General features: G+C 44.9%; 2 protein-coding genes across 4 annotated transcripts in view; one reads left to right on the top strand and one right to left on the bottom strand.

Annotated features, from left to right (window-relative positions):
- GGACT (gamma-glutamylamine cyclotransferase) overlaps positions 1 to 15,260 on the top strand; it is a 32,862-nt gene extending 17,602 nt beyond the window's left edge. For 2 of the 3 annotated variants that reach the window (XM_075526383.1, XM_075526397.1), the window contains exon 2: positions 11,496 to 15,260. In XM_075526383.1, coding sequence (XP_075382498.1) covers positions 11,513 to 11,986 — 474 coding nt within the window. In that variant the 5' untranslated portion in view covers positions 11,496 to 11,512 and the 3' untranslated portion in view covers positions 11,987 to 15,260. The remainder of the gene's footprint in view (positions 1 to 11,495) is intronic. The other variant, XR_012778926.1, reaches the window with a different exon arrangement.
- Positions 15,261 to 15,275: 15 nt separating this feature from the next.
- PCCA (propionyl-CoA carboxylase subunit alpha) overlaps positions 15,276 to 23,504 on the bottom strand; it is a 299,930-nt gene continuing 291,701 nt past the window's right edge. The window contains exons 23-24 of the mRNA XM_075526371.1: positions 18,577 to 18,654; positions 15,276 to 15,415 (exon numbers count right to left, since the gene is read on the bottom strand). Of these exons, the coding sequence (XP_075382486.1) occupies positions 15,347 to 15,415; positions 18,577 to 18,654 (147 nt within the window). The 3' untranslated portion in view covers positions 15,276 to 15,346. The remainder of the gene's footprint in view (positions 15,416 to 18,576; positions 18,655 to 23,504) is intronic.

Here is a 23,504-nt window from a genome sequence, read left to right on the forward strand (position 1 = left end):
ACAGTCTGCAACTTCCTCAAGGTGGGCAGTGGAGCGGGAGGTGCTGATCTGGCACATCCGAAGAAGGGCAACGAAGCTGGTGAAGGGTCTGGAGCACAAGTCCTGTGAGGAGCGGCTGAGGGAACTGGGGTTGTTTATTCTGGAGAAAAGGAGGCTGAGGGGAGACCTTATTGCTCTCTACAACTACCTGAAAGGAGGTTGTAGCGAGGTGGGGGTCGGTCTCTTTTCTCAAGTAACAAGTGATAGGACAAGAGGAAATGGCCTCAAGTTGCGCCAGGGGAGGTTTAGACTGGATATTAGGAAAAATGTCTTCACTGAAAGGGTTGTCAAGCACTGGAACAGGCTCCCCAGGGAAGTGGTCTCGGCACCAAGCCTGTCAGAGATCAAGGAGCGTCTGGACGATGCTCTTAGTCATATGGTTTCATTTTAGGCAGTCCTGCGAGGAGCAGGGAATTGGACTCGATGATCCTTATGGGTCCCTTCCTAATTGAGATATTCTATGATTCCTTCATTGCCTTCAAGTGATGAGTCCCCAGAAGTTCTTGTCAGTGGTCCCTAAGCATATGTCTCTGCACCTTGTATCGTTAAAAGCCATCTTAATTCAATTACACAGTTTATAGGCCATCTAATATGTCTGTATCATGAACCAGTCCTCCTCACGATGCATCATGCACAGATGTGGTAGGCACACAACTACTTGCTGTAGCAAGACCACTAATAAATAAAATAACATTGATTCCTGAGGAATATGACCAGTAACTTCTGTCTGTGCTTATTGCTCCTTATTTTAATATAGTCCATTATAATCTTCCCTTAACTAACTCATTATTCATGTATAGTTCTTCCCTATGACTTGGTCTGGAGATATTTTCACTGCATATTAAATAAAGAATTTTACTTGACTCCAAGTCCATTGCATTATCCCTGTCAGAGGAGGTTGTTTTAATGACATTGGTCTGGTGCTTTTGCGTTCAGAACCACATTGCATATTATTCCCCTTCTCATTTACTTCCAGTACTTGATTCTGCTCTTCTTCCTTTATCAAGTTGGTAAAAAAGAAATTCCTTCTCAAAGGTCACTGAAAAGAGGCTGCACAGCATGTATAAGGCAATTTTCATTTATATAAATATTTTATTTGTAAATAATTCTCTCTCATGTAAATGTCTATATAATTCAGATGAATATTATATAATGTTTTCCTATTACAGCCAGACCTCTGGTTTAAGATGCCTTTCATTAAGGCTTCCTTCCAGGGATCCTGGACACTGCCAAGGAGACCTTCAATTAGAGTAAATTCTACATGCAATCATAAAACTAAAATAGCTTTTTTTTGCAATTGCAAAGGTATATCTAAGTAGAGATAATGGAATTATTTCCATCAGTATTTCTTGTGAGCCTCTTGTGGCTCCAGGAGATTTAAGGGCTTGTGTAGCTGGTTTTCCTTGTTCTTCAGTAAATACAGACCCATGTTAAATTTTGCATCAGACTACAGAACCTGTTTCTGCATCGGAGACCAAGCCACTCCTTACCTGAAAGTAAATGTTTCATTCAACACATCCTTACAGGACACAAACAAACAAATTGGGAATTTCTTGTCTCCTTGCTTATCTTTGACTCTGCCAGGCAGGAGGGTATTTGAGATTCTGGTCAGTATGTCTTCTGGATCTGAAAGCAATTACCCCAGTGCCTTGCTGAGTGCCATTTCAGGCTTTTTTGGATGCTCCCAGAATATGGGTTTGTTTCTTCTGTGTAGAAGATAGCAGGCCAGTAAATGTATTTTACTCTGAGATAAGGATAACATGCTTTCCCAGTTGATGAAGAAGGAGATGAGGTATGTTTCAGATTTCACTGCAGGATTTTGCAAGTCTTTCTTGGAGAACAAAAATCAAGACCAGGACAGTTGAAATAACTCATTAGTTTTCTTTTCATGATGATCTGTCACTTTTTATCTTTTCTATAGTAAACTCAGTACTAATTTCTAAACAGAAGTGATATGCCTCAGTGGGACTGAAGTAATTATATACATCTGTTCATGGTTCTTTGTAGTTTTGATTTGGTGTTCTGTTTTGGTTTCTATTTTCTTACCTTTTATTATATTAGAAAATGGAGGGAGAGGTTTGTTGCTGAGATATGCGTTGGGTTTTTATTTTTGAGTTGCATTGAGCTGCAAGCTGAAATTAATTTAAAAAAAAAAAAGTCTTTTTATTAAATAAAACTACCTGCATAGCTTATCAAAGTAAGACTTACATACACATTTAATTAATTAGGCAAATAAAATAACTGCAGTTAGTGAAATTGAATAGAATCATAGAATCATTTAGGTTGGAAGAGACCTTTAAGATCATCGAGTCCAACCATTAACCTAGCACTGCCACGTCCACCACTAAACCATGTCCTTAAGCACTACGTCTGCACATCTTTTAAATACCTCCAGGGATGGTCACTCAACCACTTCCCTGGGCAGCCTGTTGGGGTTCTTTGCTTTGTTACCAGCATGTCACATGTTAAATATTATGCTTTTCCACAAATTTGATTCAGAGACTGAAAGGATGGTACAAGCTTCCCTTCTTTTTAAAAAAAAATTTAAAAAAAAGGCAGGGGGGAGGGCAAAAAAACACCACCACCCCAAAAAAAACCATAATCAGTTTCTTAGCTTTAAAAAAATTTACCTGAATAAATTAAATAAAGTGGGAAAAAATATTTCTGTGTATCACAGAAAGAAGCTATGTTGAAATTTTTTCATCTTTTTACGTTTTCCACTGTTGGTCCAATGGCTGTCTCCAGACCAGTGGTTTGACTTGCTTCAGAGCTGTAGCCGCAAACCAGTGATTCTGCAATTCTCCTTTATTGTTATATGAATGCTCCACTTTTCCTTTTGTGCACTATTGGTAACCTCAGCTGCAGTCCTCCAAATGTCAAGAAGGGCCTTTTCTTCTTCCACTGCTACCTAGTGGCATACGTACAAATAAAAAAGCGTTCATGTCAGTATATCTTCTACGAGTATAGATATACCTTATTATCCACTACTCCTTCTGACCCTCACAAAATTTGTATGACCCTGCTTCCGAGTGAACGTGTTGGCCATTACTCCAGGCCGTCTGTACCCTTCCTGGTTGAATATTTCAAATATTGTTTGCGTTTAAATCTGGTGGTTCCTCCAGTACAGCTGGTTTTAATCTTCCTCTCTCCTTTTCCATGGACCACTAACACTTTACAAGCAAAGCATGGCTCTGTGTAGAAAATTCTTGTGTGTATATGTGCATGCTGTAAATGTGTATAAATTACCTTTCCTTGGCCCTTAAAAGCAGCCTGTAGTTCCCCAAGGAACTGCAGGCTGAAAAAACCAGTCTGTTGGGGTTTTCTGATGCTTCATTTCTGCCTCGGTCAAAGGTTTGTGTTTCAGTAGCTGGTCCACGCTGGGGTAGGTAGGTGGTTTCTGGAGGAAAAATAGTGCGGTGTTACATGACACTGTTCCCAGATTTATACCTGGATTTTCTCTTTGGCTTATTTAGCAGGGCAGATTTTGTTCCCCGAACATCTGCACTTTCGTTTGGTTTTTAGCGAGGTTTGAGGAGCATCATGTGGCCGTGACCCCTCTGCGTGGTGCTGCGAGGCTCTGGCACCTTGGCTCATCCCGGTGAGCCGTCCTGCCGCCGCGGGAGGCAGGGAGGCCGCTGTCCGCAGCAGCCTCCCGCTGTTCCATCGGGACGGCCGGCTGCCGTCTCGCCCGGCCGGCTGCACGGTGAGGCCTGAGAGGCACGGCCAGGCGCTTGCCGGGCTGCCGGCTCTCGCCCGGGCACAGCACGTCTCGCCCGCAGCCCCGCGCTGTCGCACCTCCCTGCCGGCCGGAGCAAAGGCGTAAGATGGCCTCCAGAGCCACAGGCTCCTGCCGGCGGGAGGCTCCTGTTGCTGAACGATGGGTTTTTATTTAACATCTCCTTTCCAGGCTCAGTCGCAGTCCCGCGGGATGAGGGGCCAGTGCTGTGCCATGACCTGGGCACCTCTCACCTCCTTACAGAGCATCGTTGTGCAGCCGTTCCCCCAGTTCCCTTGCGGAAAGGCACCTCACGATCTCACACAGACATCACCTTTTCTCACTTCCCCTTCTCTCTCTCACCATCTTTTCAGCGTAGAAAAATATGTTCCCATGCCTAGGTACTCAAAAGTGTTTGCCGTGTTTCACAGGCCGGGATGCTCTTCTCGGTCCAAAACAGCGAACTGACCGCTCCGGGTATTGGCATGTAAATCAGTGTGCTGACCTCGCGGGGAACCCGTCCAAGCTGCAGGCTGTGTCCTGAGTTTCAGGATGTCAGCGGTTTGAAACCCTGGGCTATGCTCTGCATGTCAATGACGGAAACCACTTCAAATTCACGGTAGCATCCGAAACGGTACCGGCAGCAGGGCTGGCATAGCACGGCTGCCCTATCAAAAGTTGTTTTCTACTTTTTTCCTGTAACAGCGATCTGGCGTTTAAAGTTAATGCTCCATTTTTTAATATTTTTTTTCCTTTTGTGTAAATATAACAGTTTAAGCATCTGTACTAAAGGTGCAAAGATGAGACATTTCTATGTGTGTCATTTGAATTAACTGTCATGTACTTGAAACAGCATCAATAAGGACCCACCATGCTGAGTGGGATTTTGAGAAGCTATCCAGTCTGCTTCCTTTCCCTAAAGCAAGATTAACTATAGCATCCATGATAGTTTGGACAAATACTTATTTTTCAAGAGTTCCAATTTTCAAGGCTTCAACGCTGTTGAAGCATTCAGTAAATGCTTCACACCCCAGTTGCCACTCGAGAATAAGATGCTTGATGTATCGTTGTGTTCTTCCAAAACATCAGTCCGTTGCTCAACAGCAGTCAAAAAGGCTTTGGAGGGAAAGGAGTGTGAACAAAACAGGAGATGTGATTTATATCTGTGTATAAATCCATGGTTTATCCGTTCTCAAATATTTCAGTTCGGGTTTTCCTATCTCAAAAAACTATAGGGGAACCAGAAAAGTTAGAGGAAGAGGTGACAAAGATGATCGCAGTTAAGGAGTGTTTTCCATTCTGTTAAACACACGTGGACTCGTCAGCCTAGAAGAAAGCAAGAGCTGAAAAAGCATCTGGTGGCACGGAGGAGGTGCGCAGAGACCCCTGACTCGGAGGAAGAGCCGTCAGATGAAGCAAGCAGGCGGCAGGGGAAAAAACCCCAAAGTGCTTTGCATCTCGTGCACCCGCGTGGAGTCGAGGCACGGGGCTGCTGCCATTGCTGGCCATTCACAAAAGCGGCGGTGCGAACTCACAGGAGGAAAAGGCCTTTATGCACCACGGTGCTCGTCGCCTCTGGCTTAGGAAGGGTCTGGACCCAAGTCTGGAAAACGCATCGCTGTCACCCTTCCTTGTTCTTGTGCTCTTGCTGAGGTATCTGCTGTTGACCACCCTCATAGAGGGGACACTGGGCTCTCAAGCCTTTTTGTGGTGACTTATTATGCTTGTTCTTATGATTAGGAAGCTGTTCCTATCCATGTTAATTATTCCGTGTAGAAATTTTGGCCGGCTGTGTGTTCATGTATGTGGAGAATCAATTGTCTCTTCTGTAAAACCTTTACCCATATTTGTAGGTGATTATGCCCCATCTTGTCAGCTCCTGTTTAAGCTCCTGCTTGTTCAGTCTGTGCCCCAAAAAACCCGTCCTGGACTGAGTGCCCTGCCCTGAGCTCTTTCTAAATACTTTTGAGGTCCACAAGTTTCTAACTGCGGACTACAATTCAGTTCAAAGAACTGATTAGTTCTTTGTATAGTCAAAGATACATACTTTGTATATTCAAGTATATTCAAAAGAACTTGATATAATATTCTGTCAGAGGTTCATACAATAATACTTACTATTATTACTTAATATTAGGACAAAACAGTCAATAATACTGATATAATATTCTCTTGGGGGGACAACTCCCCCCAACTCAATTTGTCCACATCCATTGACTTTCCATTTTCTTCATCCTCCTTTTCTTGTCTTCCTAATGTGCTGGCAATCCCCTCCTGTCTCTGCACTGTCTAGAAATTTAGTCTGTTAATCAGTCTAACCGTGTGTCCAGCATGTTTCTGCATCGCACCCCCAGCATCTTTTCTGCATGTGGTGGTTTTATCTGATTGTCGCTTGGAGGCCTCTGTAGCTGGTCTTCGCAGTCACTTTGGAAATGAAACTCTTTCTGGTAGTAGTAAAAATTAATCTAATGAAATTTCTCTGTGCAGCAGAGTTGAAAGTGATTTGAAACGGCTTCAAACAGACAAAAGGCAAATGTTTGCTGTGATGCCGAACGGGTGCAAGGCACCTGAGCAGCGCTGTGATTGATGCTTGTCCGAAGGGAAGGCATCCTCGCTCTGCCTCCTGGTGATAAACACCTCCGAGATACTCCAGCTTCAGCGCAGGCGTATTTGTTGGTTTGGGGATGTAAACTCTCCGAAAGTGAAATGAAAAGTATCTGCAAAGGAGGTTAAGTGGCATTTCAGGTAGTGCCCGGTAGCGTCCAGCGTGGCACTGGTTACTCTAATACTCTTGTTTGTTTTCACAAACCAGCAGCTTGCCGTTTCTGAGCGGACGACTGCTGCGAGGAGACCGTAACCTCCTGATTTCAAAGGAGCCATCGTTTTGCTGGTGCCTCTGTGGTTAATGTAAGAAAGGTGTCTTGCCATAAACTTTTTCCGAGGTATTCAGCAAGGTTGGAAAGGGGTCGGCCTGGGCAGGAAGCCCTTGTCTGTGCTATAAAGAAAATAGCAAGCAACAAAATGAAAGCATCAAAGGACCAACAGGATGCGGTCCCAGGAGTCCTCTCTGGCATGTTAGTCCTTCTTGAAAGTTAGCATTGAGTAAAGAGTGACCTTAAAACTCGCTTCATTCAAACAGACTGGGCTCAAGTTTAAAGTTCAAGGCATTTTGTTTTTTCACCTGTTTCCTACAGTTTTAAGAAACTTCTGAAGAATTAATGTGTAACTATATCTGGTCACCGAGCCAACGTGGAGAATTTTTCTCAAGGGAAAATAATGTTACTGTATGGAGGGAGAGAAATGGATACTTTCTGAGTTGGGAGAAAAAGTTTCAACAAAACAAAACCAAAACCCCTGCTACCGCGATTGGAAACAGCCCTGGAGCCGGCATAGTGCACACGCTATTTCTTATTTTATTTGCAAAAGAAGCTGGTAGGATCCAGTAATTGCCTGAATCGTGGTAAAAGGATGTTTCTTGTCAAAGCTGCTGCTGCTTGGGAAGCGAGGTCTTGTTTGGGCACAAGCTGGGAGCAAAGAGCCTGGTTGCAGCAGCTCAGCTTCACCTGCGAGTGTGTTGACTGAGCCAGCGACTGGCCCGGTGGCCACCCGTCCCTCTCTCACCACGCTGGAGCTGTTGGGCCCCGAGAGGGAAGACTAAAGCCCTGACCCAAAACTCCATCGCTAGGCGAGGGCAGATGTGGATACGGTGATGCGGCCCTACCACCGCTAACGCCGAGTGGCAACCCGGGCTGCTGGCCGGCGCCAGTTACGAGCCACTTGTATTTTCACCCAACAGCACCTTCTACCTGCATGATCCTGAAATAGTTACTTTATTGTCTAATCTTTGCACCTCGCATAACGAAGCAACTAGTAATTGATCCCACGAGTGGTTCAGCAGGTCATCTTTCATAGCTTAAAGAAATAGTTTGAAGAGATGACATACAGATTTCACTCACATTTCCCCATGCCATTAAATTTTAATGATTCTGGAATGAATATTTCATGAAAGTACCTTCTGAATGGGTTTGTTTTGTCCTGGCAGCTAATACTCAGTATAGAGTTGGGGGGAGGCTGTTTGGTTTTTGGTGGGTTTTCTTTACCTCTTAGGTGGTTTAGTGGAGGTAAGAAGTGTCAAACTGCATTAAGTGAGAAAATGCAACTTCTTGTTGGTGATTCCGCGAAGGGATGTTGTCTCTAACTCTTTTCAGCTGCTTAGTGGAAGTCTGTGAAATGACCCTCAAATAAAATTCTGCTCTTTACTCTCCTGCCACAAGGTGGCTAAAAATGTTTTGAAAGCCCAGGGCATGGGCGCGCTAGAAGTGATGCTGATACGTCTAACAGCCTCTCTGCCACGCAACGCACGGCGCGCAGGAGACCAGATGTATTGCACAGAGAAGTGTGTATGTCTTATTTATATGGAGCAACGTTCAGAAAATGTTTTTACCAGGTTTATTTCAATCACTCCTCAGCCAGGGGTGACTGGGCTGGGCCTTTTTTTTTTTTTTTTTTTTTCCTTTTAATAGAAGGAGAAGTCATTGCGCCCAGCCCAGCCCGCGTGAGCGACGGGGCCGCTGTGGACCGCAGCGGTGCGATGGGGAGCTCAGCGGCCGCCTGCCCGCGAAGCCACAGCTCTACCAGTACATCAGCCTCGGGCTCTACACAAACTGTGGCTGAAACATCAGATTCCCACTCCGTCTCCGTTTGTACTGCCTGCTGAATCCATCTACTCGAATGCTAAATCGGAAACACTATCCAAACCCGGGTTAGCAAGGTTTTTTGGCTGTTGTTGTCGTTGCTGAATTTTGTGGGCCCTGCACTAGGATGACAGATGTGTTGCTTTAAATCAGTAACGTTTCTGAAGAGCCGGCTGCCGCGCCATCAGAAATGCGTACTTCGTTTTCACCAATTGCAGGAGGGGTAACGCTCCTCCCTGCAAACTTTTTGGAAGCTTATCTGCAGCTGTACAGTAGGGATGGAGCTTTTGCTTGATGGAAATGAAGCGTATCTTTTTCTTACAGATGCACCACTCGCTATTGAGCTTTTTATGTGCGTTTTAGGTTTCCCTTTTTATTTTTTAACTTATTAACTCTGACAAGTAACCTCTTGGTTGTGAACAATTTAATTCACAATTCATTTTTCTGATTCAAAGTGAACACGAGTGCCCTAATCCCCTAATGGGAATTAATTGCATGTTTCAGTGCTTAACTCTGATCCTTTCTCAATCCCCACTGGGACAAGTTTCTTCCTGAAGGATCTGTGTTTGTTATTCAAAACACAATCTGAAAGGTAATGATTTTTCTTATAAAAGGGAGTCGGACCGACTGCATATTAATGCTCTTTTTATTGTGAGGGAATGAGCTGCATCCAAAAAAACTCGTTTATGTCATGAAGGATAAATTATGCTGAAGTATATCTGATAAAATACAGAGAAAAAAATCAGCACGGTCCTTTTTTATTTGTGAAAGCTGTTTGCCAGTAAATAAAGGCACACACCAGTTTTGGTTGGAAAACTGTATTCTGTTACAGAGAAAAACTGTTTACTTCACCAGGGGGGGAAAGTGCTTTGCTACTGATTATTTTAAATGACACTCCTCTTGGCCAGCAACGTACCCCTTTGGATAACTGACCTGATCTAACAGTCTACTAAAATAAGAGTAAAGAGCAGAAAATACATTAATTTTCTACTTCCCGTCTGCTTTTAAAGATTTTTCAAACTTGAAATACATCGTTTAATGACCCTCCTTCCAAAAGGAGCTGTACGTGCTCCTCTGATGCTGGGTAGCTGGCGAGTGGCTGCCAGGTGGCCGTGGTGGGTGATGGAGTCGCCAGTCAGTGCCCAGTCAGTGACGAGGGCAAAACGTGGGAAACCATCAAACACCGCAGAACTGCTTCTGCCCTACGGAAACGATGGGGGATGAATGGGGCACAGCGTGAAAAATAACCCAGGAACTATGAAGGTACCTTCCCCCCCACACCTTTCAGTAAAGCCAGCCTTTTATCCCATCAAAACCAATTTTGAGTGGTTTACGCTCACAGATAAATGTTGAACAACATCATTCAGGGTCTGTTTTCAAGAGAGGGCTAGCACAGCTGCACATCGGCTACTTCAGGCAGAGGTGGCTTAGCACTTTGGGGACAGCAGGAGCACGGCATTACCTGGCCTTTCTGCCAGCAGCCCTAGCTTCCAGTTTTGTTAGCACTGAAATACCGCATTTCCCCCCCCCCAAGGTAAATACATGGAAATAACATCTGTGCAGCTCCCTCGGACAGGAAGGGGGAAGGTGCTCGTGGAGACCACAGTGTCTGGCCTTACCAGCTCTGTCACTGAGGTTTGTCAGCTAAGATTTATCAGCAGTGCCGAGGAGAGCCAGCGTTGTTCCCCTCTCCTGAAGGAGCAGGACAGACGTGTCCTTTCAGACTGCATCCCACTCGCTCGGGATGTAGTTGCCGTGGGCCACCCTGCTTCTCTACCCGGAGCCGCAGCTTGCTCTTCAGCGTTTGCCAGTCGGTCGGCAAGCGGGCTCTCAGTGCTGGGGTTACCGAAAATCCTTCAGTGTGTCCGTGAAATGACTCAACGCCAGGTTAAACTTGCCCCGCTGCCGCGCCGGCGTGCCTCCTTTTGCTCGGAAGGGCTGGGGCGAAAGCCTTTTCATCCTCTTCGTGACAGACAGGGCCTCTGTTCGTCTCGGTGATGCCAGCGTGTACGTAGTTAGTTAGCTTGCTGCGGCTGTGAGCGTCGTGCTGCTTGCTCTTCTCTTCCCTTTTTTCTATTAAGACTGACCAAGCTGCTGTTACTATTTGAAAAAATACCATCAAATACGTGCAACTGCAGCGCAACAGGACCAGAAGTTTGACTGCGTTGATTTGCTTTTGGATAATTAATGCCACTGTGCTTTATTTTACCCCAAAACAAGAAGACACATGAACTTCCAAACTGCAACCAGGCTCTTCTGTCACTGAATAAAATCGTTTTGGTTTTGTTTTGTTTTTTTTTTTTTTTTAAATACTGAGTGCTGCCGTGGTGAAAGGGGAACCTGAGCAGAAGAGGGAGGGAAGCAGGCACTTCCCCAGGGTGTGCTGGGCCGCACCCGGAGGCAGCAGCGCGGTGTTTCCCGGGGAGTGTGTGATCAGGGCCATCAGTTCAGGCTTTGAAAAAACACCACCACACCCTAACAAGGGAAAACAAACTAACCGTGGCTTCACTCCGGCGTGTTTTAATAAGCAGGTTTGACCTGGGCTAATTAAACCATAAATGCAGTGGCACAGCATAGGAAGATGTCTGCTTAGCTGAACTGAACCATGATGTCTTTTGGGTTTATGTTTTTCTCCCCCATAAAGGATGTGCTAAGTGGAGCTTGTTTCCATCACTGGGCTGGCTCCCATAACGGTGAGAGAGAAAAAAAAAAATGCAGAAAGGCTCGGCGCTTTTCCTGAGGCTCAGGGATGCATTGGCTGATGTTGTGGATTCCTTAGAGAAACCATGGGATGCAATTTGATTACAGCAAAGAACTGCAAGGGTGACTTTCTCCTGGTGTCTGTTTTTCACTGTTGCAGTTTTTGACTGAAAAGTTTAAAGAGATAGTTGAATTTAGTACGATACTTAAACGAGGTGTAGGGCTACGAGAACACTTTTGCATGCACCTGAAGAGTCTTGCATGTACAATGCGTCTTGGCATGGGTGGGGTTCTCCAGAGTGTTGGGCAAAGCAGCCACGTGGGTAACGTACACCTTTGTCTTTCAGCTGCTTTTGCAGGTACGATGGCTCGTGTCTTCGTCTACGGCACGCTTAAGAAGGGCCAGCCCAACTACAAGCACATGATCAACACGGCCAAGGGGCTAGCGAAATTCCAAGGAAGGGGCCGCACGGTGGAGAAGTACCCGCTGGTGATTGCAGGAAAATACAACATTCCTTACATGCTGAACATCCCGGGAACAGGACACCACGTTGCTGGGGAGATTTACTCGGTTGACGACCAGATGCTGCAGTTCCTGGATGAGTTTGAAGGCTGCCCAGACATGTACCAGCGTACCCTGATGAGAATCGAGGTGGTGGAGTGGGAAGGGAAGGGCGGCGCAGGGGAGGCGCGGGCAGCTGCCGAGGGCGTCGTGGAGTGCTTCGTGTACAGCACGATGACGTACCCGCCCGAGTGGGTCGGCCTCCCCTACCATGACAGTTACGACTCCTCGGGGAAGCACGGCCTCTCCTACGTCCTACGCGAAAGCCGGGAGTAGAAACGGGAGATAACGCAGCCCGGCCGAAGACGTAGTACTAAGCACGTGTCGATCGGTAACCTTTCCAGGAAAGCTGTAATACCCTTCTATTAAAACACAGGATCTCTTGTAACCTTCCCAACCCGGGAGCCTTGGCGCTAGTGTTGAAGTCTTGTAGGCCCAGAGATGGGGACTCGTCCCCGGCTAGTCAGCGTCCTCCTCGCCCCCGCTAACCTGCTGCAAGTAACTGGGTTTGTATGAGGCGTAAAACAACCGTTACCTGTGCACATCGCTTTTGGGGTCTAGTTATTTTCTTCATCCCCCCCTTTGCCTCAGTGCATGACTCAGGTCAGTGAAAGGCGGAGGAACAGACTAATTTTCTTTTTTACCCGAATTGACAAATTTTCTTGTGTAGTTCTCCAAGGTGGGAGGATTAACGATGATACTATTGCACTAATAGCTGAAAGTGATTAAAAAAAAAAATCACGTCTGCAAACAAAGTAAAGCACAACTCATGTTTAATACTCACTTGTAATGGTGTTGAGTAGATTACTGAATGTAAACAGGGAGAGATGACCATATAGATACTGTGAGCTTCAAGACAAGTATTAAATTGCTGGAGAAATAGAGAAAATTTAAAGACTATTCTCACTCTGTGTTGCAGCATTCTCCTGAACTGGAAAAGAGTATTTTTAAAACATGTTTAGTTTTATAAGGTACTGTGAAGAAATATTAAAAGAGTGTAAGAGAATTACATTTAAAATCATATTTTTAATTTAACATTCTAAGCACTTTAGGTACCACTTCAGTTCACTGAGTGACTGTGGGGTGGGGGGGGTTGGGGGGGCATTGGGGACCAGGGAAAGCAAACCTGATTTCAGCTGCCCACCACGCTACAGCAGATGCAGCTGTTGTGAGCGTGTACTATCAGGGTGACTTTAAGCCAAGCACTTTAATGCAGAACTTGGAACCATATGCAAACTGAATTTCCTGTCAGGGGGGAGATTTTATATACATTATAAAAAAATATCAAAAGGACCTGTATTGTGATTATTGCAACATTTAAACGGGGCAGGGGCAGGCGGGTGAAGATGAAAAGACGACTGTTGTCCCCCTGACCCAACCAACTGTGCTGGTTTCTGTACAGCCTGGAAAAATTGTGGCTTTCTGTTGTTACGCTACTGTGCCTTATATTTTCCTTCAACTGCAGTGTTTGGTACATATAGATTGTACAGTATACAAGGCTGCCAAAGGGATGTGAGCAGGGAATGTATGCCATGCAGTGAGCCAAAGTATGATTAAATGTACTAAGGATACCATTAAGAACAACGTTGTACTTTCGCTTCACTGCCAGTAGCCCTGTGATGGCCGGAGGAGATCCAGGGTAGGGCATCAGCCCAGGGATCCAGGGTAAGCAATCAACCTAACCTTTATCAGGTCAGACACTGCTGCATCTCATTTAGAAAAACAGAGAGAAAGCTTGTGTTGCCGCAGTAGACAAATTAAGAAATTTTAAGGTAGAATAGTCATGTTGTGTCTCTTTACCATACTTTTTTTTTTTTTTTTTTTAAATTAGTTTAGGGCAACCTGCAGCAGCTGAACTGTGCTCCTTTTGGAAGGGGCAGATGGCATTAAGGAGATGTGTAGGAAGATCTGCAGGGTGTCTGCCTCAGTTTCTCCAACTCCAAAAGCAATAATTTTCCTGGAGGGCAGGTACTACCCAACCACTCTCCTTACTCATCTTGATGGGTTTTGTAAACTACTTAACAAAGCAGGTCCCTGTACTACATTATTCCCCCTTGGCCATGTGATGTAGTTGGCAGTGTCTCAATAACACGAAAAATGCCTCTTCAATCTGAAGTTTCAAGCAGAATCATGAACCTTTCTGGTTGAACATGAGTCACCAGCCTTGTCACAGACTTCGTCCTTCACCTTCCAGTAAAGGGTCCAGGCGCCTCTGGCCAGAGGGATTTTTCTGGGAAGTAGCATGACTCTGCACATCCTAGGCAAGAAAATGAGAGCAGGCCCCCTCTTCTCCGGTGCAGTGGTCAAGGCACAGCAGGAACGGTGACTTAGAGGTATGTTAAAAAAAAAAAAAAAACAGCTGTAGGAGGTGAGACCAAAGGCAGGAGTAGCCCAGTGTCCTGGCCCAGCAGTGGGCAGCAGCGGAGGCCTTAGGCAAGAGCATAGGGAAAGAGATGATGCTTACAGTGTGCAGGGACGGCGGAGGTATCGCTGTATGTAGTGAGCTGCAGCTGCTGACTTACGGAGCTAGATCCACTAATGGAAGAAAGAGCCTCTGTTAACCACACACTAACATTTTGAACCCAGTAAACTTCTGGTATCTTCACCTGTGGCATGGAGTTCCTGAGTGAGGAGGGAAAAAAAATACGTCCTCTTACCTGCTCTGACCAAGTCACCAGCCCTCTCGCTTCTGCTCAAGTCTTTTCCTCCTCTCCAGGCCCCCTCTGGTTGCCCACACTGGATGCGCAGCTCTTCCAGCAGGATATAGTTACGTATTATGAACGGTCCTAGTTCTTCTCACAGTCTTTAGTAGGAGCCTCCACAACAAAAGATCAGACGCTTGGTCTCCCTTTCCTGTAAGAGTTCAGGAGGAGGCTTGGCCTGAGGGACAGCAAGTGCCTCCAGCAATACCATGGGGCAGCTAAGGGGCTTCAGGGACAGTGCCAGCTCCTTCTGTAAGGACTTGCATCCAGTAATCAACGGAAAGAAGATAAGGGGGGGAAATTTGAGCGTGGAGTCTGAATAAAAGAGAAAATTCCCTTCCAACTGTAAATGAAAATACATGGGGAAAGTCTGCACTAGCAAAATAAAACATCTAACCTGTAATTTAAATCTAGTCTATACAAAGGCTTCAAAATATTACAATAAATCTGATCAGAATTTAAGCCATGAGCAGTACTTGTTCAGCGCTTACACAGAGCATAGGAAAACTGCTCGGTCAACCACTCAGTGGTTAATTTTTCACTCTTACCAACCATTCTGTACAGTTTGGCTGGGGCCTCAAACCAGTGATATTACCATGGAGAAGATGAATCGGATTTGGGCTTTTGTTTTCTTTTTTTAAAAAAGAGGCTTTTCCTGTTTTAAAGCATAAATGGTATTTTATTGATTTTATTTGATCCTGAAAAATCAAAGAATTACAAAGGTTATGTACAAGTATTTCTGGAAGTAAAAATCTGGGATCTGTTGCCAAGATTTAACATCTGTGTTTGCTGTCTTAACCACTGATACAATAAATATGACTGTATAAAATCTTGCACATAGGACTGTCCATCTTCTGTGTTGAATTGCCTTGATTTTACTTTATGGATGGAAATAATAAAGGCTTAGCTAATTCAACAGTGTGGACGCAACCTTTCATTCAAGTTCCACCAGCAGATCTCCTTCTCCAACGGTGTCACCAGCTTTGCAGTGCACAGCTTTCACCTACAGTACAGAAACAGAAACCATTTCAAGTCTTCCTCAACAGCATGGTTAACTAAATGGCTTGGTTGACATTGCTCACATCTGCATGCACAGGGTAAATGGCCACCATACGACATTATGACCACCACGGGGCTCACAGGCGCAGGTATGTCAGAAGGGCCTTGGGAGGTTGCCAGCTCGACCTCCAGCGCCCAGAGTCCGGCTGAGTTTTGAGTATCTCTGAGGCTGGAGACTCCACGAGTGTACCTGAATTTTGGGACTGCAGCCATGAAGTGGGCTTCCCTCAATCCCCAGACAGCTGAGATAGATTGATTCAAATCTGAATTTGGATCCTTTAACATAACTGAACTTGGCAAAGGGACTACCCTTGTCAAATACATGCAACTACATCTGTAGCTGAATTACATACTCACATGCAGATTCCTGAATTTTAAAACACAAACTGCTTACGCTAGTCCCTCATTTCCTCTATAAAAGGCTGTAACGTGTTTGAATTCCCTTTCAGCACATGGAGCTCCAGAAAATACTTGAAGCTGTATATTAGAGTTTGCTTGCAGTATTAATTCAGAGCTCACGCTGACGTGCCAAATCCTTGGTCAAAACCTTATTCAGCAGTTAGCTCAGTTTACTCACCCAAACGTTACCTTGGGCTCCTAGGGGAAACCCGCAGCATACCCGAAACACCAGGCTACTACTGCTACACTACTGCCCACGTCCGAGCTTGAGAGTCTAAAGCCACGTGAGCTATAAGCGTATCTCTGGCTCTGTAGCGCAGGCATATTCACTGCGCTGCCCCAGACGTGCAGCTGAACACCGTACACAGGCAAAGACACCGTGAGAAGTACAAAAAAGAGCTTTATTTCTAAATCAACAGCTAGGCAGCCTACCCGATTCCCGAGTCTCAATCTTTTAAGAGATGAAAACAGTGTGAAAAATCTACTACTTTTTTTTTTTTCTTTTTCCACAAAGCCAAGGTTCAGCAAACACTGCAGCTAACTCGCGTTTCAAACTCCCCAGTGATTTTTGACGTGCGGCGGGGCCAGCTCCCCGTTCTGACCCACGCGCAGCTGTCCCGCAGGAGGCACGCCAGTTCCTCTCCATCTTTCCCTCATTTTTAAGCCACCTGCAGCTGGAGTAAACTCAAAGTAGATAAAAACAAGCCACTTTTCTCACAATTACAAACAGGAAGATGGGGTTTGATGCAGAAAAGGAATTCAGCCGGGAATGAAAATGGGAATGTCTTCCAGCTGAAGACAAACGAACTGAGTTTCAAAACACGGTTTCAAAGCATCAAAACATGGACAAACAGCCAGTGCCAAACATCCCATTCCTGTGGAGGGGCCAAGTTATTTTAGCACTCAGAGCCATGACTTTGCACTGCAGAACGGGATGAATTCTGTTTAGTAGCTTCATTTCTACACAACCCAAAACTTTTTTTTCAAATTCTTAAAATTCTAAAGAATCTAATAATTTGCTTATTATTAAAATGGAGACGCCAAGGGGACATTGCAAGGTGCACATCGGGCCCACTGAATGGCCTGTACACTATTCCAATCCCACTTTGAAGGATTAATAAGCCAAACATGGGGTTTATGTGGCATCTGTACAGAGTGAGTGGGAGATACTTATTACTGGGAGAACTACAAGCAGGATTTTAAGGAAGAGGCCCACGGGTGGCAGCACACCTTGGTGGGAAAGGGAAGGTTAAAGTAAAAAATAAAAGGGAGTGGGTGGGAGAAGGAATGGCATTTTAATTACAAATACTCACTAGTTAAATTAAAAACAGTGGATGCAAGGAGCAGCAATAAGGGGTCAAACAAAAGCGGCAAAGATGAAAAACTAAATGCTGGGAAATATTAATCAAGTGAGAAAATAAATTATATAGCAATCAATGCATGAAATAAAATAATAAAGTGGCAATATTAGAGCAACAGGAGAAGGTACATTCTCCCTCTCTCTGCAATTCTTTTCCCTCAAGACCCAGTTTTGCGCTAGACATGCTGGAAGAGGCAAGCCCTGGGTCCCAGCCTCAGTGACGATTTTCGTGCTGTGCCAAATAAGCCTTTCTTGTAAACACACAAACAGTCCTTGGCATAGAGACCCGTCTTGAGAGCCCAGCGAATCTTGCCAGTGGCTACCCTGTCCCTGCCCTGGAGAGGCAGGCTCCTCGCTGCCTCCCTCCGGGCTAAGGGATCTTGCATTGGGTTTGGTTTTGCTGTTTTTAATAACAAAATGGCAGTGCTTCAGGGAGCATAGAAGGGCATGTCCCCAGGAAGAGAAGGGCTAGGACATGCTAGGAAATACGAGGTAAGAGGAGAATGTAAAATCCAGATCTTTGGGAGGGACTCTGACCAGTGACTCTTCAAGAGTGACTCTGCTCTCCCTTTGAAAAGGAGGGATCAGGGGTCTGTGTCCAGGTGATGGTTTCGTGCTGTAAACTATAATCTGGCACAGGGATGCTCTGAGGCCCTGATTTAGGGGCTGACAGTCCCCAGACCGGCTGGGACTTAAGGCACGCCCTTGACATATAAGCTTAACCAGGTCCCTGCCCAGAGCGCTGGTTTTGGTACATCCTGCGCCGCAGGAGGAGAGTCCCAGCTCAGGGGCTGCAACGCTGATCCCCCGAGAAGCAAGACACCGCAACGCACAGCCTTGCAAAGCTTAACACGCTTGCAGATCTACGCTTCATATTTAACAGTCACAACAATAAAAAAATTGCTTTTCTCATCTTCCTACAGAAGCACTTTCTATGCCTTCTTCTGAGTGGTTTTTTAATGTCAAATTGTTTGCCATTAATGAATTAACTGGCAAAGAGAACTTCAATTGCTCTCTGGAAAGATGGAATTTGGAGAAACGGTCTGCAACACCTTTCAATTCAACTTGGCATTGTACATCATAGAAAACAAATCATTTAGAAGAAAAAGAGTTATATGAATTTCTGAAGCCAGTAAAACTATTTCCTGCTGTGCTATCTAAGGCTCGGAACTACTTAACAGCATTCACAGCAGATGCAAATGTTAAAAATTAAAGACACCTCACTTTGAAAGACTTACAACAATCAGACTTAATTCCTTAACAACCAGAATCCTCCTTTTTTCCTTTTAAAATTCTATCCTATTTGACAAGTTGCATATGGTTTTAAGTGACCCAAGGTAGCTTACCTTGCCTGTTTTAGCAGCAATCATACTGTTCTGCATTTTCATTGCTTCAATTACACAAATCTCTTGACCTTCTGAAACCTGTTAAAATTAAAGCAGTACAAAATGAGGATAGAGGATTTGAAATGCTCTGAGTGTGCATGATTCTTCTGGAAAACGAAGGGATGATTTCATAAAACGTTAAAAAGACTTCCACGGCACAAGTCAGGTCAGCCAGCTACACAGTCACGACACAAACCACAATCACAAATCGCAGTGGCCTTTGACGAACTGGCAGCAACGCAGGGAAAAAGGAATCACCTACTTAAAACTATCACCCCAGACAAACCTGAAAGGCTCCTATCCCACCCGTTCAGCTCCAGCTTCTTCGCATTTCACATCCATCACAGTTCGACATTAAATCCAGAGCAAAATTTAATCTGTGCAGTTTTGGCTGGGGAGCCTTTGCTTTGCTTCCCTGGCACAGATCCTGCAGATACTAATCCTGATTCAGAAGCCAAAAGTTTCTTGGCACGTGTCTGGGGGAGCATGGGCTGGAAGCTCCGGCAACACTCCGGCGTGGGCAATGCCGAGCAGCAAGTCACACCTCTGCACGTGGCAGAATCCGGATGGCGGCTGATGGCTTCGGACTGACAGAAGGGAGCACGCCTGCAAGGAACCACCACCTCTCATCCTCAAGGGAGGCATCACGGAAGCAAAACCATAATTTTCACCACAGCTGATAGCTCTTCAAGGAAAACATTCATGTTTCCTCTTTCTGCTTGTTTGCACTCTGCTAACAGGCATGCACAAGCTCAAGGTCACCAGTAACCCACTGGGCTGCTCTGCTGGGCTCCCTCTGCCTCCCAGTCAGATCCTCCCTCCGACGCCTTGGACCACACTGTGCAGAGGAAACAGCCGCTCAAGGCTTTACAGTGGTCGGGGGGCTGCCTATACGTGAGGGGAAAAACACGGGGTTCAGAATTTATCCCTCGCGTAACCCAGCGATCAGCCAGTCATCCCATGAAGGCGATTCCACTGAGGTGCTGGAGCATGTCCAGAGAAGGGCAGCGAAGCTGGTGAAGGGTCTGGAGCAGAAGTCTTATGAGGAGCGGCTGAGGGAGCTGGGGTTGTTTAGCCTGGAGAAAAGGAGGCTGAGGGGAGACCTTATCGCTCTCTACAACTACCTGAAAGGAGGTTGTAGCGAGGTGGGGGTCGGTCTCTTCTCCCAGGTAACAAGTGATAGGACAAGAGGAAATGGCCTCAAGTTGCACCAGGGGAGGTTTAGACTGGATATTAGGAAATTTTACTTCACTGAAAGGGCTGTCAAGCACTGGAACAGGCTGCCCAGGGAAGTGGTTGAGTCGCCATCCCTGGAAGTATTTAAAAGCCGTTTGGATGAGGTGCTTAGGGACATGGTGTAGTGGTGGTCTTGGTAGTGTTAGGTTTACGGTTGGGCTCGATGATCTTAAAGGTCTTTTCCAACCTATACGATTCTGTGATTCTGTGATTTATGCTGGAGAGGGAAGGGCGCTAGGCCCTGGGTGCCCGTATTTAGGACTTGTGCAGGTACCCCCCTCTGGGATGCCTGGCTCCGAGTGCCCACTGCAAGTCTTTCCATTAGGCTCTTTTGCAGATGTCGTCTGCCATTCACTCATCCCAGCAAATTTGGGATGCTTTCACTCCGATGTCAAAGTTTCATTAAAGAGGGTAATTTGAGACCTGCAGAGATCTGCGTTGTTATATGTGCCAGTGCCCTCAAAATGTGGTTGTTTATATATGCCCATATATACACTTAGATATATTTCTCTAAATATATGTAAAATGAATAATACATATTTAAGGACAAGCATGTACCACTTTGGAGGAACATACTGTCTAACAGACAGGTGTGAAGTCAGAGATCAAATGCACATTGCATGAAGTACATTCTGAAAATTTAAATAAAGCTTTTTTTCTAAAGCGTGCAGTAGCAATGACTAAAAAGCAGTGATGTCTGCCTATGGATTCTGAGCAAGAGAGAAGAAAAGACGTTACATTAAAGGTGCTTACACACTTTTCTCCAACAGACTGCCAATGGCAATATGACGGGCTTTTTGGGGTAAGGAAGGAAAGCGTTTGCTTATGGGAACATGGTGTACTAACCAGATGCAGAGAATAACCAACACCCAACACTTCACCTGCAGAAATTCCATCCCGAGCTTCAGCATTTAAGTCATTAGCAGTGTCAAATTCAGTGAATAGTACCAAAGACTTGTTCTTTGTCCCCAGTTATTTCCCCTCTATTCCATTTCCCTGTCTTTTGTCTCCCTCCTTCCACACCTGCTGCTCTGCCTGTAGCCTTGTCCCAGCAGCTCCTTCTTTCCTTCCTTGCTTCTTTTCCTCCTCTTCTCCCTATCTCACTGCTCACCTTTTCTTCCATCTGCTCTGAACTTTCCAGACATCTCTGAGGTTAAGAGGAAGCTATGAATATCTACTTCTATTGGGAAAAAAAACCAAACAAACAAACAAACAAACAACAGCAACAAAACAACAACAACAAAACCCAAACCAAAACAAAACCCAACAAACAAGGCAAGAATGTTTGTTGGAGGATTTTTTTTAATAGCGTATTTCAGAAACAAATTTGCCACCCTCTGGTTAAACTCAGCTATCAGAGTGCCAAGAACATGGGCCTCTAAAGGTTGCTGAAGATTGAGATGCTGAGGAGCGCAGATCTGAATTGAGTGGCCTAATTTCAAGGGCACAAGAAACTCTTCTCCTCCGCCCCAGTGAGCCCCAGTGCCATTCAACTGTAACATGGCTTCATCAGGTGGGCGGCGTGCAAATGAATTTAGATAATTGCAAAGTCAGCAATTATCTAAACAGAGTTCTGGAAATACGTCTACTGGAAAAGTACAGAATTGTCTCTGTAGATCTCAAGTACAGCGCTAAAATGCCAGGAAGTATTGGTGGTTGTGGGATGGAAATGTCCATGAACCTGAACTTCTCCTCAGTTTCCTCCCTTTCTCAAAAATAAAGTTTTTGTGTTTTATATAACACCTGCTGGGTTGATGACAAAGGAAGCGGTGTCTGGGAAGGAAATAACCCCCCCAACCCACAAAATGTATAGACAAGGTATCCAGTTAACATCTAGTCTTACTAATTTGGAAGGAAGGAGGCACTTTCAGCAGGTACCACATGTGAAAATGCTGTGTCAGTACTTCTGATGATGTGCAATTTGTTGAAAATTACCTTGGTGAAAGTGTCACTTAAGCACAGAAGTTTAATTACTGTTCTTATGTTAAACCTTTACAGCTCCACTCATTGTGTTGCAAAGCGACAAATCCTAAAATTAGGCACTTGTATCTCTCTTTTCTCTTTTCCAGTCTTTTGGGCATTGTCCAATTTCTTTCATTCCATAATTGCACATATCCTTTTGCCTGTTATTTAGCCTGCAAATGAAAACCGCAGCAATGTGTACAAGTTCTTGCTTTCTAAGGATTTATCTGGACCATTTTTAACGTTGCATTTTCATCATATAATTTACTTCTTTCAGTGGATGGTAAACCAATGTAAACCACCATCTTTACATTTCAATTTAGAGAGGTCTCAGTGATGACCCAAATCTGTCAAAACAGGCAAATAAAATCAAACAAAAAATCTGATTGATTGGAACCAAGTAAGATAAAAGGGCTCCTTTTCTTAAAATAAACTAAACTCGGGTATCTTTCTCACAGAGTTACACTACAGACAAATCTACCTTTACATTGCTCGGAATATCAAAACAAATGAGTGATTAACTGTTAGACCTGCAGTCTGTATTTTACTAGTTTATTTCCGCATGGTGCAGTTCGAAATAGCTGTTCAGTTTTGTTCGCTCTGAGAAGAGCGAACAGGAAAAAGAAGGGAAAAAAAAAAAAAGGAAAAAAAGAAGAAAAATCATTGAAGAGGAGGGTACTTAACATCTCAATGCTGCTAACAATTCTGATGTGAATTTGGGAACAGTCAATAGCACTGTTTGAATAACTTGGGGGCTGCACGGTGGCTGTTATCTCCGCTGGCCGAAAGGTTACGCACCAGACAGGGAACTGTCTCCAGTCATTTCCCCACCAAGCAACGCACGACATGGGGTGGAAGCAGAATTTGAGAAGCAGCAACCCCGAGCTGTTCTCACTGCACCTACAGGAGGACCATAAAGACTAATTGCACTTACAGACAGGTCTCTTCAAAACTCAGAGACACAAAAAGACAGCGCACACCCCAGGGCAGTGCTACCACGGGATCTTTGTGAATATGGTACACTTTCCTCGGACTTTTGTGCATCATCTGATGGAGACTTAATGATTGTGACAGGACGTCTTCAATGTTAGGCTTACAAAGTGGTCACAAGCCCCGTAAGTCTTTCTGATAAACCCAATCGGCACTGATGTATTTCCCCGCTCCCTGTCTAATTGGTGTAAAGTTTGCGGATCTGAATCCCCGATCTTTTATCCAGCTTGCTGCGTCCTCTCCTTTGACGTGAGGTCAGGGTTCACATTCACATCCGATTATCGAAGTGGCACTCATTAACCAGCAGCCTGCCTCGCACCAAAATGAGTTCGCTGGAAGGGGAACTCGGCCCATTTACTCAGCAGATTTTAGCATTTTAAGGAGGCCTGAATGTCACACAGTATTGCTACGTTTTGAGGAGTTTCAGACATCTCCAGCTGATGATTAATTGTGAGTGATGGGAAATAAAATCCAGTAAAGCCAGCTGCTTGCCATGGTCGGCAAAATTACTATAATGGATATAGGCTGCCAATTTTCCAGTTTTACTGGCAAGTCTTCCAAGTGTAATTAAGGGAAGTTATAAATGATATGGAAATCTATCAAGTCCCATTTATTTTCAGAGGACTCTTTCCCCTGAGACTTTTATCTTCAAGCTTATAGTTTGCTTTGTTGTGCTAATGATTTAAACCACTTCTTATTTC

Source organism: Mycteria americana, chromosome 1 (assembly GCF_035582795.1).
Source record: "Mycteria americana isolate JAX WOST 10 ecotype Jacksonville Zoo and Gardens chromosome 1, USCA_MyAme_1.0, whole genome shotgun sequence".
NCBI classification, from domain to species: Eukaryota; Metazoa; Chordata; class Aves; order Ciconiiformes; family Ciconiidae; genus Mycteria; species Mycteria americana.